Source organism: Onthophagus taurus, chromosome 11, assembly GCF_036711975.1.
Source record: "Onthophagus taurus isolate NC chromosome 11, IU_Otau_3.0, whole genome shotgun sequence".
Lineage (NCBI taxonomy): Eukaryota > Metazoa > Arthropoda > Insecta > Coleoptera > Scarabaeidae > Onthophagus > Onthophagus taurus.
This window is the reverse complement of record NC_091976.1, coordinates 32,911,512-32,930,031: the sequence shown is the minus strand read 5'-3', so window position 1 is coordinate 32,930,031 and position 18,520 is coordinate 32,911,512. Positions and strand designations below refer to the sequence as shown.

The following is an 18,520-nucleotide window of genomic DNA, read 5'->3' as shown; positions in this document are numbered from 1 at the left end:
TGATGTCACAAGTTCGCCTATTTTTAACGATTTATTGTGGCGTAATCGTTCCCCACATGATTTTAACTCAATAATATTTCCATTTTCTTAAGTAGAATCGTTTCTTTTTCGCGATATTTGTTGATTATAACCTAACTAATTTAATTAAACTGTCAAAGGAAGAAATTGAAGCTTTCTTTGGTGGCGCCATCTTTTGAAATATAAATAAATTATTATGGTTTGTATTAATTATAACTTAAAAAATTAATTTTAGATTAGTCAAGTCAAAACTGGAATCGTATGTGAATTAACACCTTCCCACACTTTAGTTTCATTAATCTTACGTGTATGAGTTATTAAAAAAGCAATGAAAGAAAATCTTACCAATAAACTAAATGATCTTGATGTCACAAGTTGGACTATTTTTAACGATTTATTGTCGCGTAATCGTTCTCCACATGATCTTAACTCAATAATATTTCTATTTTCTTACGTAGAATCGCCTTTTCCCCGATATTAGTTGATTATAACCTAATTAATTTATCTAAACTGTCAAAGGAAGATTTTGAAGAGATATCTCAGTGACGCCATCTTTTGAAATACAAATAAATTATTATGGTTTGCATCTTTTTATTCTCAGTCAAGTGAAAAGTGAAATCTGAACTCAATAATATTTCCATTTTGTTACGTGGAATCGCCTTTTTCGCGATATTTGTTGTTTATAACCTAATTAATTTATTTAAACTGTCAAATGAAGAAATTGAAGTTTTCTTCGGTGGCGCCATCTTTTGAAATACAAATAAATTGTTGTGGTTTATATCTTTGCTAATTATAAACTAAAAAATTAATTTTATATTTAGTAATAATTAAGTAATTTTGATTTATTTTGAGAAATGAGGCGAAAGCGAATAATTTATTTGATTTATTATATTCTTTGTATACATTATTAATTATTAATAAACGTTTATTTTATTGTAAAAATTAATCGATTACACTAAAATATTTACAACTACAATTCTAAAATGAATAGACAAAAAAATCACCGATTATACTTCTTAATTAGCTAATTTTTATTTACTTTTATGTCCCATCCGTTACTTACCAAATATTTTATTATCCCTATTTATTAAATCTTTTAAATTATTCGATTGCACGTAAAAAAAACTTAACAAGTCATAATTATTTAATTATTTACAAATTGGACTTATTTACACGAAAAAAACATCAACGTTCTTTAAATAAAGATGTTTTAGATTTTTTTTGTAACATTTAACACGAATTGCATTTCACAAGTCCGACTTCATCGCAATTCATACATTTTAAAGCGACGAATTCGGTTGTAAAATGATTTCTGTGTACTGATTTCTTGCTTCCATTACAAACCGGACACGGAAGTAAACGGTATCCACCACATACTTGGCAAGTCGTACAAACATCCATGCTCTGCAAATTTTAATTTCATTATAATGTTAAGCGTTAATTAATTTATTTATTTACCTTGTAAGGTTTCAGAATTAGGCGTAATTCGCCAGACTCGTTGAGTCTCTCAACAGCTTCAGCATCCTATAAAAGAAATAATAAATTATTAATTAAAAGAATTATAATTAAACGTAAAACAATGTTATCAGAAGACCGTGAAGAAAATTGGAAAGTAAAAGTATACCAAAGCATTGTTTTAACGTTAAGAAAACTTAATTAAACACTATTTTTTTGTAAGAGACCCTATTTAACAACAGCAACAACATGAAAAAGAAGAAAGATCATTCACACGCTGAATCTTCACTTTGTTTCAAAAAAAAACTCCCAGAGAAGTAATCTCATATTATTATTATTAGATTTTTTTGCAAAACTTTGTGGGAAGTTTTGCAAAAATGTATTAAGACAAATTTTAAAGTAAAGAGTTAGATAAAACCACTCGGAGCGTAAAGCAATTAACCAAACAACCGTTTTGGGTTGTTTTGTATAAATAATTTCGCAATTAAACAGTCCACGTATAGGGAGTTTTGAAACGGTCTGCTAACTTTCCCGATTTTAATCTAAAACGACTAACAAATACTCACATAGATTAAAATCTTTTTTTTTTATATAAAAAAGTTGACATTTCAAATTATTTATTAATTAATAATCATTCAAATTGCAAAGAAAAATTCCACCAAAGAAAATCTCTTTGTATAATCAACACTCTCATTGAAAATTTAAAATATTCCAGCTGCAAAGTTAAAGCCACTTTTCAATTTGCCTACTAAATATATCGTTTTGTATTAAATAACGATGTGAAAGCTTAAACAACCGGGACAGCGACAAAAAAAAACATTCATAGGGAAATGTTTCGCAGTCATTGACACCGAAATTGAAACAAAAATGTTTCAAGTTTAAAAAAAGAAATTTCATTTCGTTGTTATCGACTAAGCTGTACTCGAACAACTTGTCTTGTTCGGAAATAAACGACGCGGTATCCGCGGAATGCGAAGGAAATCGCCCATCTTTCACATACACGTACCAAGAATTGGAAACGAGAAAATGTTATCGAAACGAGGTCATCGAAAACAACGAAAAAAAAAAAGAAGAAATAATTTAATTAATACAACAAAAAGAAAAATGTTCAAAGTGGTGTTTTATGAGTGTTATTATGATACAACTCGGGTAACGGTCATGTAGACGACGCGATTTATAATCGGGCAGGAAGTTAACTAGGTCTTTAAAGCAGGTCGCCCAACCTGCCCAACAACCCAACAGGTTATTTGCGAGAAGATTGCGTGTACGTGGGCGATTTCAAAAAAAAAGAAAGATGCAATGTAAAAAAGAATTACTTTTTTGTAAGTGTAAATAAAGCTGTAAATTGGATGAACGTGAAGAACTCTGAATAATGCCATGAAACTCGATATACATAGTAGTACATCCGGTTGTGTTTGTTAGTTGAAAATAAACATACCCCGGTAACACCGGCTGTAATCTACCCCCCAACCCATTCTCTCGTTAGTTATTTAAACGTTAATCCCCGAGCGTTGTTAGAAAATGAGTGGACTTTATATTTTCCTTTCATTTGAAATTTTCCTCTTAATCATAAAACTCATCACTTACTAAAGGATTCTCTAATAAGGGATTCAAAGATGAAGGTGTCAAATTTCGGATGAAAAGGATCAAGTATTTTAAGCTTATGGTTATTCAATATCAGCAAGAATCCCGAATCTGTTTAGAGATGCAATTTTATATTGCATATGCACTTAATTGTAAAGATTATGCTAATCACGTTATACGATTTTAAGTCTGATTTGCATATGATTCTAGTTCTCGGTTTAGTTTTAGTTCTTGTGGCAGTGGTAGGTAGCGCTAGTTAGCATAAGATATTATGTTGTATATTTTTATTGCACTAAAACTAGAACTAACACTAGACCTAGAACTAGAAACATTCGGGTTTTGTCGTGAAAAAAACTTTCAGTTGTCAATGTTAACTTTAATTTTATTATTATATTCGTAATTTTCATAGAATAACCTTTAAAGTGAGTCTAAACTTGACGCATGTATCTCAAAAAACCAAAAAGTTCGAACTTTCAACGTTTAATTTTAACATATTCGTCAACTTCATAAAAAATCCTTTAAAATGAGTCCAAACTCGACATATTTAACTTTAATATTAATGGAAATACAATCACTTCCGGTTTGAAACGTCAACGTCAATTTTGACATATTTGTGATGTTCATTAAAAACCCTTTAAAATGAGTCCAAAGATGACGCACTTATCTCAAAAAACAAAAAAGTTAGAACAAAAAACATTAAACATTAAAGAATATGTCAAAATGACATTGACATTTCAAACCGGAAGTTGCTTATATCTCGATTAATATTGGAATTAAACGTATCATGTTTGGACTCATTTTAAAGGATTTTTCACGACGATTACAAATATGTCAAAATTGACATTGACATTCTTAACCGGAAATTGACCATAACTTCATTAATATTGAAGATAAATATGTCGTGTTTGTACTCATTTTAAAGGATATTTAATGAAGATTACAAATATGTCAAAATTGAGGTTGACATTTTAAATCTGAAGTTAGTTATCATAAAATAGACAAATGGATAACTTCATGGTGTTCTTTCAAGATGTATTCTTTATTAAAAAAAACCTTTAAAATGAGTCAACACAAGACGCACTTATTACAAAAAAAAAAAAGTTAGAACAAAAAACATTAAACCCGAAGTTAGCAACAATGAAGATAGCAATTTAATTTTTAAATATTAATACCAACCTTAATTTTTTATTTTCTTTTATTATACATATTTGTGTTTTTGTGACAAATATTAATATTATTAGACATTTTATAAAAATTAAGAATATGTCAAAATGACATTGACATTTCCAACCGGAAGTTGCTTATATCTCGATTAATATTGGAATTAAACGTATCATGTTTGGACTCGTTTTAAAGGATTTTTCACGACGATTACAAATATGTTAAAATTGACGTTGACATTCTTAACCGGAAGTTGACCATAACTTCATTAATATTGAAGATAAATATGTCGTGTTTGTACTCATTTTAAAGCATTTTTAATGAAGATTACAAATGTGTCAAAATTGAGGTTGACATTTTAAACCTGAAGTTAGTTATCATATAATAGACAAATGGACAACTTCATGGTGTTCTTTCAAGATGTATTCTTTATTAAAAAAAAACCTTTAAAATGTGTCAACACAAAAAAAACAAAAAGTTAGAATAAAAAACATTAAACCCGAAGTTAGCAACAATGAAGATAGCAATTTAATTTTTAAATATTAATACCAACCTTAATTTTTGATTTTTTTTATTATACTTCCGTTTTTGTGAGAAATTTTAACACATTTCATAAAAATTAAGAATATGTCAAAATGACATTGACATTTCAAACCGGAAGTTGCTTATATCTTCAGTAATATTGGAATTAAACGTGTCATGTTTGGACTCATTTTAAAGGATTTTTCATTACAAATATGTTAAAATTGACGTTGACATTCTTAACCGGAAGTTGACCATAACTTCATTAATATTGAAGATAAATATGTCGTGTTTGTACTTATTTTAAAGAATTTTGAATGAAGATTACAAATGTGTCAAAATTGAGGTTGACATTTTAAATCTGAAGTTAGTTATCATATAATAGACAAATGGACAACTTCATGGTGTTCTTTCAAGATGTATTCTTTATTAAAAAAAAACCTTTAAAATGTGTCAACACAAAAAAAACAAAAAGTTAGAATAAAAAACATTAAACCCGAAGTTAGCAACAATGAAGATAGCAATTTAATTTTTAAATATTAATACCAACCTTAATTTTTGATTTTTTTTATTACATTTCCGTTTTTGTGACAAATTTTAACACATTTCATAAAAATTAAGAATATGTCAAAATGACATTGACATTTCAAACCGGAAGTTGCTTATATCTCCAGTAATATTGGAATTAAACGTGTCATGTTTGGACTCATTTTAAAGGATTTTTCATTACAAATATGTTAAAATTGACGTTGACATTCTTACCGGAAGTTGACCATAACTTCATTAATATTGAAGATAAATATGTCGTGTTTGTACTCATTTTAAAGAATTTTGAATGAAGATTACAAATGTGTCAAAATTAAGGTTGACATTTTAAACCTGAAGTTAGTTATCATATAATAGACAAATGGACAACTTCATGGTGTTCTTTCAAGATGTATTCTTTATTAAAAAAAAACCTTTAAAATGTGTCAACACAAAAAAAACAAAAAGTTAGAATAAAAAACATTAAACCCGAAGTTAGCAACAATGAAGATAGCAATTTAATTTTTAAATATTAATACCAACCTTAATTTTTGATTTTTTTTATTATACTTCCGTTTTTGTGACAAATTTTAACACATTTCATAAAAATTAAGAATATGTCAAAATGACATTGACATAACAAACCGGAAGTTGCTTATATCTTCAGTAATATTGGAATTAAACGTGTCATGTTTGGACTCATTTTAAAGGATTTTTCATTACAAATATGTTAAAATTGACGTTGACATTCTTAACCGGAAGTTGACCATAACTTCATTAATATTGAAGATAAATATGTCGTGTTTGTACTTATTTTAAAGAATTTTGAATGAAGATTACAAATGTGTCAAAATTGAGGTTGACATTTTAAACCTGAAGTTAGTTATCATATAATAGACAAATGGACAACTTCATGGTGTTCTTTCAAGATGTATTCTTTATTAAAAAAAACCTTTAAAATGTGTCAACACAAAAAAAACAAAAAGTTAGAATAAAAAACATTAAACCCGAAGTTAGCAACAATGAAGATAGCAATTTAATTTTTAAATATTAATACCAACCTTAATTTTTGATTTTTTTTATTATACTTCCGTTTTTGTGAGAAATTTTAACACATTTCATAAAAATTAAGAATATGTCAAAATGACATTGACATTTCAAACCGGAAGTTGCTTATATCTTCAGTAATATTGGAATTAAACGTGTCATGTTTGGACTCATTTTAAAGGATTTTTCATTACAAATATGTTAAAATTGACGTTGACATTCTTAACCGGAAGTTGACCATAACTTCATTAATATTGAAGATAAATATGTCGTGTTTGTACTTATTTTAAAGAATTTTGAATGAAGATTACAAATGTGTCAAAATTGAGGTTGACATTTTAAATCTGAAGTTAGTTATCATATAATAGACAAATGGACAACTTCATGGTGTTCTTTCAAGATGTATTCTTTATTAAAAAAAAACCTTTAAAATGTGTCAACACAAAAAAAACAAAAAGTTAGAATAAAAAACATTAAACCCGAAGTTAGCAACAATGAAGATAGCAATTTAATTTTTAAATATTAATACCAACCTTAATTTTTGATTTTTTTTATTATACTTCCGTTTTTGTGACAAATTTTAACACATTTCATAAAAATTAAGAATATGTCAAAATGACATTGACATAACAAACCGGAAGTTGCTTATATCTCCAGTAATATTGGAATTAAACGTGTCATGTTTGGACTCATTTTAAAGGATTTTTCATTACAAATATGTTAAAATTGACGTTGACATTCTTAACCGGATGTTGACCATAACTTCATTAATATTGAAGATAAATATGTCGTGTTTGTACTCATTTTAAAGAATTTTTAATGAAGATTACAAATATGTCAAAATTGAGGTTGACATTTTAAACCTGAAGTTAGTTATCATATAAGAGAAGTTTAATAACTGAAGTTAATCTAGTCTTAATCACTTTTCCGCACTTTCTTTTTATTTTTAACGTGTTTTTTGTTTGCCATTTCACATTGATAAGAAGAATCGTCGATTTTTAACTTTTTAAACGTTAATTTTGTAAGTTAGTAACTAATAATCTGATTTCGACTTTGATGTGTAATCTTTTTTAACAAAACAAAAAGAAATATTAAGAAACTTGATTGTAAAATGGATAAGATGAGAGATTTTAATCTATATAAAATAAAAACCAATTTAAAAGTACAAAATCAAACTCTACAACAGTTTTTTTCAACAAATTTTACACGAATCGTCGATCTAAACTGAGTTGTGATTACAGTTTTATTGGGTTGTTTTAGGTACTCCCTATAAGCTTAGGGGAGGATAATGCATTCAAGTGAGCTCGTATATAATTGCCTGCCACTTTATGCATTGTATTGTAGTTCTTGCATTCGAAATGAAGTACGGCTTTCATAAACTAGAAAATAGCCCATTTTATAAAATAATCCTACTTGAAGTAATCTTTGATGCGAGTCACGCAATCTTTTAAATACAATACTTTCGGGGGAAAATTTTTTAAATTTCATAACTCATTATGATTTATACAATTAAATTACAATTATATAAATACATATATCATAAAATTTGATTGTAATTAGTTCCGTTCCGACACCCTTTGTTAGGTTTCAAGGATCAATACGACAATGCCACGGTTAAATTTGAATGTGTATTTGTGAATAAAATTACCGGACAACTATGTTATCTCTATTATCTACTCATTAATTAGTTAGTAACAATTAGTTTGAAACTTGTAATTTAATTAAACGCCGAGCCGATCGTTTTGTTTTCATCTCATCATCGAGTTTCTCGTTTTGTTTATATTTCCATTATTTTCGTGATTATGACATTTCCATTATTATGAGACAATAAAGAGAAAAGAGAAGGTGAACGACTCGGCGGATGAATTAATCAACGAAAAAGATTTTTTTTGGTACATATTTTTAACGAAATTTATTTCTACGATAAATTTTGACAATTAAATTTTAATTTGCGTTAAATAATGTTTTATAAAAGTGCACCCGTAAGTGGTTTCTGTTGCTTTTGCGGGAGATTAACGGTCGTTGGAAGCAACTGGTGTGTTGTTGCTGTGGCTGGTGCCCTCGGTTCGATACTCGGGGGGGCCCTCGCGTTCGCAAAACGGGGCATATCGACCGGTCTCAGGCTGGCCGGCACCTGAGACCGTTAATGAAAACGGTATCTCCGGAGACAGATGTTTTAAAAAGAATTTTAAGCAACAATTACACAGTATCTGGAACGTTGCGCGATGTTTATTGCTTACAATCATTTGCTTTACACTGTATGTACACTACTTTGTAGCGCGAGAAATATTTTTAAATCCAATTTAAACTATATTTTAAAAAAATTCTACCTTTCAAAGAGATTATCTTAATTGAGATTAAAGGATATGAGTCAATTTCCGTTAAATAATCCAAAAGGATTTCCCCGGAAAACAAACACCAAGGGGACAGGTAAAAGGGCTTGTTTGGTAAAAGCAGCGGCTGCCAAAGGGTCCTCGGAAAATTGTACCCGTCCCGTTTTCGCTTTCCGAGGTGGACCCTGGGAAACCCACGACCTTGAACTGAATGCGACCTCACAGATCCTCCTCAATTTTATCCCCTCTCCTCCTCATCCATTCGAAATTTAAACTACAACTATTTTAGTAGCTGGATAACGATACGTTTTCCATCTCCCTGACTTAAACTTTTAATTAAACAGCTATGCGCTTTTATTAGTCGTCTTAAACTCAGTATTAAAGGGAACGTAGTTAATGGTGTAGATTTCATCGTGTTTCGAGCTTAACTCCGGGTAATTACTCGATCCAGGTGGATAATTACTTTAGCTGTCGTCAAATTAATTTAATTTGAAGGTTTGATTTTTGTTTTATAATTATTTTTAGTGTCACCTCTAACGAACATCTAATAATAATAATCTTATTAAATTAAAGATTCAAGAAATAAAGTAATTTGGTTCGTATCAACAAAAAGATTAACAGCTTTCCGGCCTTGATACATAAACAACGCTACTTTTTAGTCGTTTTAAAAGAGATGTTAAAATGAGTACATATTTCTACTCTAATTGAAAGCGCGGTTATTACTGGGTAAAAATACTTCAAAGGGCGAAAAATGACTAACAAAAAGTTTACGTCTCCATTTACTGAGGGTAAATTCAAGCGAGACGGAACACTTTTTTTTTATAGGTGGTGTTGCATAAAAACCAGACGATTTTGTTTCAAAATGTTCTAAACTGGATTTATGTGGTTATATTAATCTGTGTAAGTTAATACGAGTTAAGAAAAATGTACAACTTGGTGCTGAATAATAATTCAAACTAGAACTAACACTAGCATTAGAACTAGAAATTTGATCATGAAAAGTTAAAATTTTTGAAAAGAATATATACAGGGTGATTCACATAATACACATTTTGGCGAATTTAATACGTTATTACCTCATTTCATGTGGAATTTAATTCTAAAATTCTTAGTTTTACTTTTACTTCAATATATATTTATAACAAAGCTCTAATTAACAAATAAAACTAGTAACAATTTGACGTTTATTGAAAGTCAGGTTAAGATAAAAACTTGTTTTCTTCGAAACGGTTAGGATTTAAACAATGAAACTTTTTGAGGTTATAAAGGAAGGTTTGAGGTTGGATTGTGCCAAATTTTAAGATTTGATAGTAAACAGTTCATCATATATCATTGTTTAAAAATCACCTCATTAATCTGACGTTTGTTAGAAGTGAGGTTAAGAAAAAAATAATTTTCTCCGAAACAATTAGGATTTAAACAATGAAACTTTTTGAGGTTATAAAGGAACGTTTGAGGTTGGGTTGTACCAAATTTTAAGTTTTCAGGACGAATAATTCATGATGTATAAACGTTTAAAAATCACCTCTGTAATTTGACGTTTATTGAAAGTTGGGTTAAGATAAAAAAAATGTTTTCTCCGAAACGGTTAGGATTTAAGCAATGAAACTTTTTGAGGTTATAAAGGAAGGTTTGAGGTTGGATTGTGCCAAATTTTAAGATTTGATAGTAAACAGTTCACCATATATCATTGTTTAAAAATCACCTCATTAATCTGACGTTTGTTAGAAGTGAGGTTAGGAAAAAAATAATTTTCTCCGAAACAATGGGGTCATACACGATTTTTTTTTTATTATATTTTCTGAAAGTTTATATAAAAATATAGTTACCGTTATTTTTTTTTTTTTTATTTTCGAACAGTCATTGTTAAAAAAATTATTGAAAATTTATATACCCATTTGCGCTTTTAAAATTCCCGCGTTGATGACGTACGATTCTCACTTTTGCGTCCCCTGCTCCCCGCTCAAATGCGAGAAAGAGATGAACGTCATTTAGGTTGTATTGAAAAGAGATAGAGTGTTTGTAGGTTATGTTTATTATGTTTTGTTCATGGATGTAATAGAGACACTCTATTACATCCATGGTTTTATTTTGACACTGTCACACCGCAAGCGCTATCTAACGGACAATTTAACTTGTTTTAGGCAGTGCGGTTCCTACGTCACAGAAAAGCCGCGAAATTATTTCGTTTGAATATTTGCTATTTTTCACTTCAAATTACGCAAAATATAAAATTGATCAAAATATTTCTTTTACTTTGTGTTCATGCATATACTTGCATATATCGTTTGACATAAAAATTTTCTCTAAATTTAATAAGTGTGTATGACCCCATTAGGATTTAAACAATGAAACTTTTTGAGGTTATAAAGAAACGTTTGAGGTTGGGTTGTACCAAATTTTAAGTTTTCAGGACGAATAATTCATGATGTATAAACGTTTAAAAATCACCCCTCTAATTTGACGTTTATTGAAAGTTGGGTTAAGATAAAAAAATTGTTTTCTCCGAATCGGTTAGGATTTAAGCAATGAAACTTTTTGAGGTTATAAAGGAAGGTTTGAGGTTGGATTGTGCCAAATTTTAAGTTTTCACGGCGAATAATTCTTGATATATAAACGTTTAAAAATCACCTATCTAATTTGACGTTTGCTAGAAGTGAGGTTAAAAAAAAATTATATTTCCGAAACGGTTAAGATTTAAGCAATGAAACTTTTTGAGGTTATAAAGGAAGGTTTGAGGTTGGGTTGTACCAAATTTTATGTTTTCAGGGCGAATAATTCATAATGTATAAACGTTTAAAGATCACCTATCTAATTTGACGTTTATTGAAAGTTGGGTTAAGATAAAAAAATTGTTTTCTCCGAATCGGTTAGGATTTAAGCAATGAAATTTTTTGAGGTTATAAAGGAAGGTTTGAGGTTGGATTGTGCCAAATTTTAAGTTTTCACGGCGAATAATTCTTGATATATAAACGTTTAAAAATCACCTATCTAATTTGACGTTTGCTAGAAGTGAGGTTAAAAAAAAATTATATTTCCGAAACGGTTAAGATTTAAGCAATGAAACTTTTTGAGGTTATAAAGGAAGGTTTGAGGTTGGGTTGTACCACATTTTATGTTTTCACGGCGAATAATTCATGATATACAAACGTTTAAAAATCACCTAACCAATTTGACGTTTATTGAAAGTCAGGTTAAGATAAAAAAATTATTTTCTCCGAAACTGTTAGGGTTTAAGCAATGAAACTTTTTGAGGTTATAAAGGAAGGTTTAAGGTTGGGTTGTACCAAATTTTAAGTTTTCACAGCAAATAATTCATGATATATAAACGTTTAAAAATCACCTACATATCTAATTTGACGTTTATTGAAAGTCAGGTTAAGATAAAAAAATTCTTTTCTTCGAAAATTTCATTCCATTACATCAAATCACTTTTTAAAGGATCACTTTCTCAAGATAATCGATAAGGTCATCATTATGCGAGGATTTAACGTTGATTTAGGTAAGAATTGAGATGAGTTGCATTGAAATGGGTTAGGTTGTAATTTTTGGCATTAGATTCAGATGGAGTTGGAATTCTGTTCAGATTCGTATTGATGTTCTAAAAGATGTGATTGGATTTGAGTCGTGTTTGAGTTTAAAGTTGACGATTAGGTTATGGTTGTGGAAATTATTTGTTAGATGATGGATTAGGATGAGTATGTTTGAGATAGCTTTGAGTTTTCAATACATTACTTTTGGGCGAGAATAAGGTTGAGATGGATAGAATCAGATTGGATTAAACTTGAACTTAGGTTGTGAATGTTGGTAATATTAATTTGAGAGATGAAGACGATGGGTTGGGTTGTCAGAAAGCATTAATTTTGGCTTGGATTGTAATATTGGAAAGTTGTGACTGGACTTAGTATTAGATTTTTATGTTTATGCTAAGTTTCTAGACATTTCAGCAACAAATTTGAACTCAAAAATTTATCTCATAACTCCTAAATTCTTACCAACAGCTGATAATTAATGTAATTTGAGACAGAAAGATCTCAGAATTCACACTTGATGAATCAGCAATCTTTCAACAAAAGATACCTTTTAGAGAACATGAAGGCTTGTACAATAAATACATTAGCTACAATAGATGGATAAAAAGAAATGTTTCGCCTTGAATTCATCAGATATGGTGGAGAAGAGATTATAAAAGATCATCAAAACCGAGAATTAATTCCTAATTAACCTCGAGATTCCTAACATACAAGTTTTTGTTTGTGAACCTTATTTAGTTTTTTTATCTTAACGTGACTTTCAATAAACGTCAAATTGGATAGTGAAAACTTAAAATAACCCAACCTCAAACCTTCCTTTATAACCTCAAAAAGTTTCACTATTTAAATCCTAACTGTTTCGGAGAAAATTATTTTTGCTTTAACCTCACTTTTAACAAACGTCAGATTAATGAGGCGATTTTTAAACAATGATATATAGTGAACTGTTCATTACGAAATCTTAAAATTTGGCACAATCCAACCTCAAACCTTCCTTTATAACTTCAAAAAGTTTCATTGCTTAAATCTTAACCGTTTCGGAAATATAATTTTTTTTTAACCTCACTTCTAGCAAACGTCAAATTAGATAGGTGATTTTTAAACGTTTATATATCATGAATTATTCGCCGTGAAAACTTAAAATTTGGCACAATCTAACCTCAAACCTTCCTTTATAACCTCAAAAAGTTTCATTGCTTAAATCTTAACCGTTTCGGAAAGATAATTTCTTTTTAACCTCACTTCTAGCAAACGTCAAATTAGATAGGTGATTTTTAAACGTTTATATATCATGAATTATTCGCAGTGAAAACTTAAAATTTGGTACAACCCAACCTCAAACCTTCCTTTATAACCTCAAAAAGTTTCATTGCTTAAATCTTAACCGTTTCGGAAATATAATTTTTTTTTAACCTCATTTCTAGCAAACGTCAAATTAGATAGGTGATTTTTAAACGTTTGTATATCATGAATTATTCGTCGTAAAAACTTAAAATTTGGTACAACCCAACCTCAAACCTTTCTTTATAACCTCAAAAAGTTTCATTGTTTAAATCCTAACCGTTTCGGAGAAAATACTTTTTTTTCCTTAATCTCACTTAGCCGCGCCTGCTTGGTTGTTTTAAAACTAGAGCTAACACTAGCACTAGAACTAACACTAGACTTAGAACTAGAAAGTTTCGGGTTTAGCCGCTCTAGTTCTAGGTCTACTTTTCTTTGTTAATTAGACTTAGAACACACTTAGACACAAGACTTAGAACTAGGTTTAGTGCTGGTTTAGTTAATATAAAGAAATAAACAAAAATTTCTGATAATAAATGGACTGCAAGGTTAAGAGGGCGAAAGCAAAGACGATAATTTATGACTGCACAACTGAATAGAACAGCTCACCCATTCAATCATATGAACCTATTTAGACTAACATCAACATATAACAATACAAGATGTTTACACGATGATTTACAACGTCATAACTAAATAAAATGAGGAATTATTATTATTATTACTATAAGCTTTAAGATTTCGGCAATTAAATCGTCATTAGGAGTTATTAAATGAATTTGACGAGAATTAAACTTGGTATAAATGTCAAATTTGACACATAACTGACGTTTCATAACGTCAATATCGACATTTTAATTAAAATTAAAGTTCACTGTTGCTCAATTTCTCGTGGAAAATTAACTGTAATTAATGAAATTGCTTTTGCTGCGATGTACTACAACCACTAATCATTTTACAAGGAAACTATTAAAAGCACAGGTTTCCCCCTGTCTAAAATACAATTTTCATGCCGAGAAAGGTGCGGGGTTCGTGTTTACGCCGGTTTGTTGCAACGAAAGCTCGATCTCGCTGCGTTCGATTTCTCTTCGCTCCCCGTTTTCGCCCGGATCAAGGTCATCATCCCCCTTTTCGCCCCTTTGTTCCGATCGAAACTTACCCCTATGTACTGGCCGTCGACGAACACCTGTGGCACGGAGATGTGGTCCAAACGCATGCGCTCTTTCACCTCCGCCTGGTAATCGCTGCTCATAAATACATCTCTTTCCTCGTATTTTACGAGAAGTGTCCGCAGAATCTGTTTGACCTTCGCACAGGAATTATAAGTTTCACGAACGATTCCCATTGTTGTCGTGTAAACGACCACTTTTCCTCCATCCTTTTCTTTATAGGTCTAGAATTAAAAAGGATATTATTAGTTTCATGATCTAAATGTTGAGACTTTATGTTTTAACCTAATTCGGTGTGAAGTTTGATTAAATGCATAAATTGTGGAAATGGAGCAAGGTTTTTCAGGACAAGGACGTTGCAGATTGTCCCTGCGGGGTTGAATTTCACCAAATTCTTTATTAAATCGAAACTTATTTGTTGATTAATAATAATTAAAATTAAAATTGGATTAAACCTTTTGGGACATCGCCTCTAATTCTCCCTGTTTAATATTGGCACATGCACGTTTATAATTAAGATCACCTCTTTGATGTTGAGGTCGGGTTAATACGAATGTAATTTTAGCCCGAGTAATTGGAAACACTATTAGTTAGTTTAACTAGTTAACGATTTAGAATCAGATTCAGATCATCCCATTTAGATCATCAAATCAAAAATTTGTTTGAATAAAATAATTGTCTCTATTTTGCTGGTAAATAAATAGAGTGGATAAAATACCTTGGGTACGCCGCGAATATTGCGGAGGAGATTTAGGTTGGATCCTAAATACGCGCCTGAACTTGATACCGGTGTCTTGAGGATTTCGTAAAAGCTGTTTACGGGGAGAATGGACACGTTGGGAGTTCGGGATTTAAACCTTAATTCCAGATAAATCTCTTCCCCCCAATGTTCTATCCATATAAGAAATATTAGATATTTTTGGATATTTTCTCCGCGAAACCTACTCAATAGATGTTCATTACAAGATAACTCGGTCTGCAAAGTTTCTCGACGTTGCAAAACTAAAAGGAAAAATTAAAAGAATTTTTTCCTTGTTATTACGTATAATGCAAGAATGTTTAGTGGACACCATATGGGAAATAGGAACTCTTCCATTATAGAACGTACCCAGATGTTAGAGTACAAATTGTCTTCCTCCAGCTTTTATAATTGCGGATCAATAAATAATTTGTAAAAGGTAAACGCAACGTAACAAAATTAAAAATCTAGTTAGCGGTATCACCTTGATAAATAAAAAAATAACCTTGTTTTTGTTATGAAAATATTTGAAATATCCTGAATTTATTAATAATAATTTGCACAAAATTATCATTTTCGATTTATGATTTCTAAAACCCCCTTAGGGGCTGTTTAATTCAGCATAGAATGGTAAATTATGATGCAGAATTTATAAAAATTTTCTTCTTTCATTTCTGGTAAGTTGTATATGCGTGGATATAACAGGAAAATTGCTAAACTTGTTCTCTCTCGACGTCTTTCGCAAGGTGAACGCATTGTAACGAGGTCAACACGAGACAGTTGTCCACAGTTAACCCATTACTATAAACCGCGGAAACCTTCTGCTGTCCGATTAAAACGCGTTCTCTGATTAATTTTCGGTCCTTTATGAAAATTATCAAATCGATTTGTCATCTGATAAATCTTTATTGCTAGAAATAACGGGAAAACTCAACACATCGTTTAATCGAGTTAATAACCCGAAGAGAAATAAATTGGAAATTTTTTTGTTTGTAATTAATAAAAAATTGGGACGCACCAGATGGTTCGATTAAAAGAATAATTCAGGTTAAAATTATATAAAAGAAACGACGATGAAATGGATAACATGTTTCACTTTAAAATAAAACTTTAAGTTACGTCGCATTTTAAACAGACCGTGACCGCGGCTTCTTTAAAGACTCACCTTCTTTGGAAAAGCAAAAAATGTGGTAGACAAGACAAGCTACGTTTTACCTTGTCTTGGAAAGCACGCAACATCGCGACGACAAGGGTATTAAACGACTCGTTTTATTTCAACAGATTAATCGTACCTATACAAAAAAATTATTAAGTTGTTTGAAAAGAAAATTTATGCTAAAAGTTTTTAATCATGAAAAATACTTTGAGATGATAATAAATAACATTTTATCTTAAAATAACTAATAGTACAGGCATTGGGTAGTTTTGCAAAGGAAAAGTTTTACTTGGAAAAAGGTGAACCGCACGTCTAGTAGAATCACTATCAGTAGAACTAAAAGAAGACTTAGAACTAGAATCATTCTTGTTTAGCCGTCTTAAGAGACGTGCGACCAAACTGGAAATGAAAAGCTAGAACTAACATTAGACCGAGAACTAGAAACATTCGGGTTTAGCCGCACGTTTCTCAAAACGGCTAAATCTGGATGATTCTAGTTCTAGATCTTATGTTAGTTCTAGTGTTAGTTCTAGTTTTAATTCAATAAAAGTATGCAACATAGTGATATCTTATGTTAACTAGCTCTACCTACTACTGTCACTAGAACTAACATTAGACCTAGAACTAGAAACATTCCGACATGTTGCATTTTATGTGATACAATGTAAGTAGGTACGCCCTGGTTTCTATAGAAATATATAGTATATAGTATAGTTCTGTGGGTTAACTTTAATCTGAAATATTTGAGTTTCAATACTTCATTTCTGATAGGAAATCTTTTCTAGATATTGACCAAGAAATTACTAAAATTTCAGATACATTGATTGGCGCATACTAGATAGATTAAGCAAATATTGCAAACCACCATAGTCATTCTGCGTAGGGATGTTATAAACTAGTACAATATGTTCCTGTTTCTAAAAAGTAATAGCTCTAAATACCTGTTAGAACTTTTCCTCTATTATTAGTGATATAGCATAAATCCCCAAAATGTCAAAATAGGATGGGTTTTCTTAATAAAATCAATGATAACCTAAGTATTAAAACTGATGGAGAATGATGTTATGAATAAAAAATATTCCTAATGCATCAATAAATCATGATCCACAGTTATTTCATGTTTATCTGTCACCAGATTCTAGTGATATAGCATAAATGACAATATGTCAAAAAAGGACGATTTTTCTTAATAAAATCAACAATAACTGAAGTACTAAAACTAATGGAGAAAGACGTTATGAATAAAAAAGATTCCTAATGCATCAAGAAATAATGATCCACACTTATTTCATATTTATCTATCACCAGTTCCTAGTGATATAGCATAATTTACAATATGTCAAAATTGAACAATTTTTTTTAGTAAAATCAATGATAACCTAAGTACTAAAACTGATGGAGAAAGATGTTATGAATAAAAAATATTCTTAATACATCAATAAATCATGATATACAGTTATTTCATGTTTATCTGTCATCAGTTTCTAGTGATATAGCATAAATGACAATATGTCAAAATTGGACGATTTTTCTTAATAAAATCAACAATAACTGAAGTACTAAAACTGATGGAGAAAGACGTTATAAATGAAAAATATTCCTAATGCATCAAGAAATATTGATCCACACTTATTTCATATTTATCTATCACCAGTTTCTAGTGATATAGCATAAATGACAATATGTCAAAATTGGACGATTTTTCTTAATAAAATCAACAATAACGGAAATACTAAAACTGATAGAGAAAGACGTTATGAATAAAAAATATTCCTAATGCATTAATAAATCATGATCCGTACTTATTTCATATTTATCTATCACCAGTTTCTAGTGATATAGCATAAATCACAATATGTCAAAATTGAACAATTTTTTTTAGTAAAACCAACTATAACGTAAGTACTAAAACTGATGGAGAAAAACGTTATGAATAAAAAATATTCCTAATGCATCAAGAAATAATGATCCACACTTATTTCATATTTATCTGTCAC

At 30.0% G+C, this 18,520-nt stretch overlaps 1 protein-coding gene across 1 annotated transcript in view; it reads right to left on the bottom strand.

Moving 5' to 3' along the window:
- Positions 1–886: 886 nt before the first annotated feature.
- The window catches only part of LOC111425032 (glutaredoxin domain-containing cysteine-rich protein CG31559-like), a 33,373-nt gene continuing 15,739 nt past the window's right edge, over positions 887–18,520 (bottom strand). Inside the window, exons 2-4 of the mRNA XM_023058783.2 lie at positions 14,619–14,852; positions 1,477–1,542; positions 887–1,422 (exon numbers count right to left, since the gene is read on the bottom strand). Coding sequence (XP_022914551.2) covers positions 1,249–1,422; positions 1,477–1,542; positions 14,619–14,852 — 474 coding nt within the window. The 3' untranslated portion in view covers positions 887–1,248. The remainder of the gene's footprint in view (positions 1,423–1,476; positions 1,543–14,618; positions 14,853–18,520) is intronic.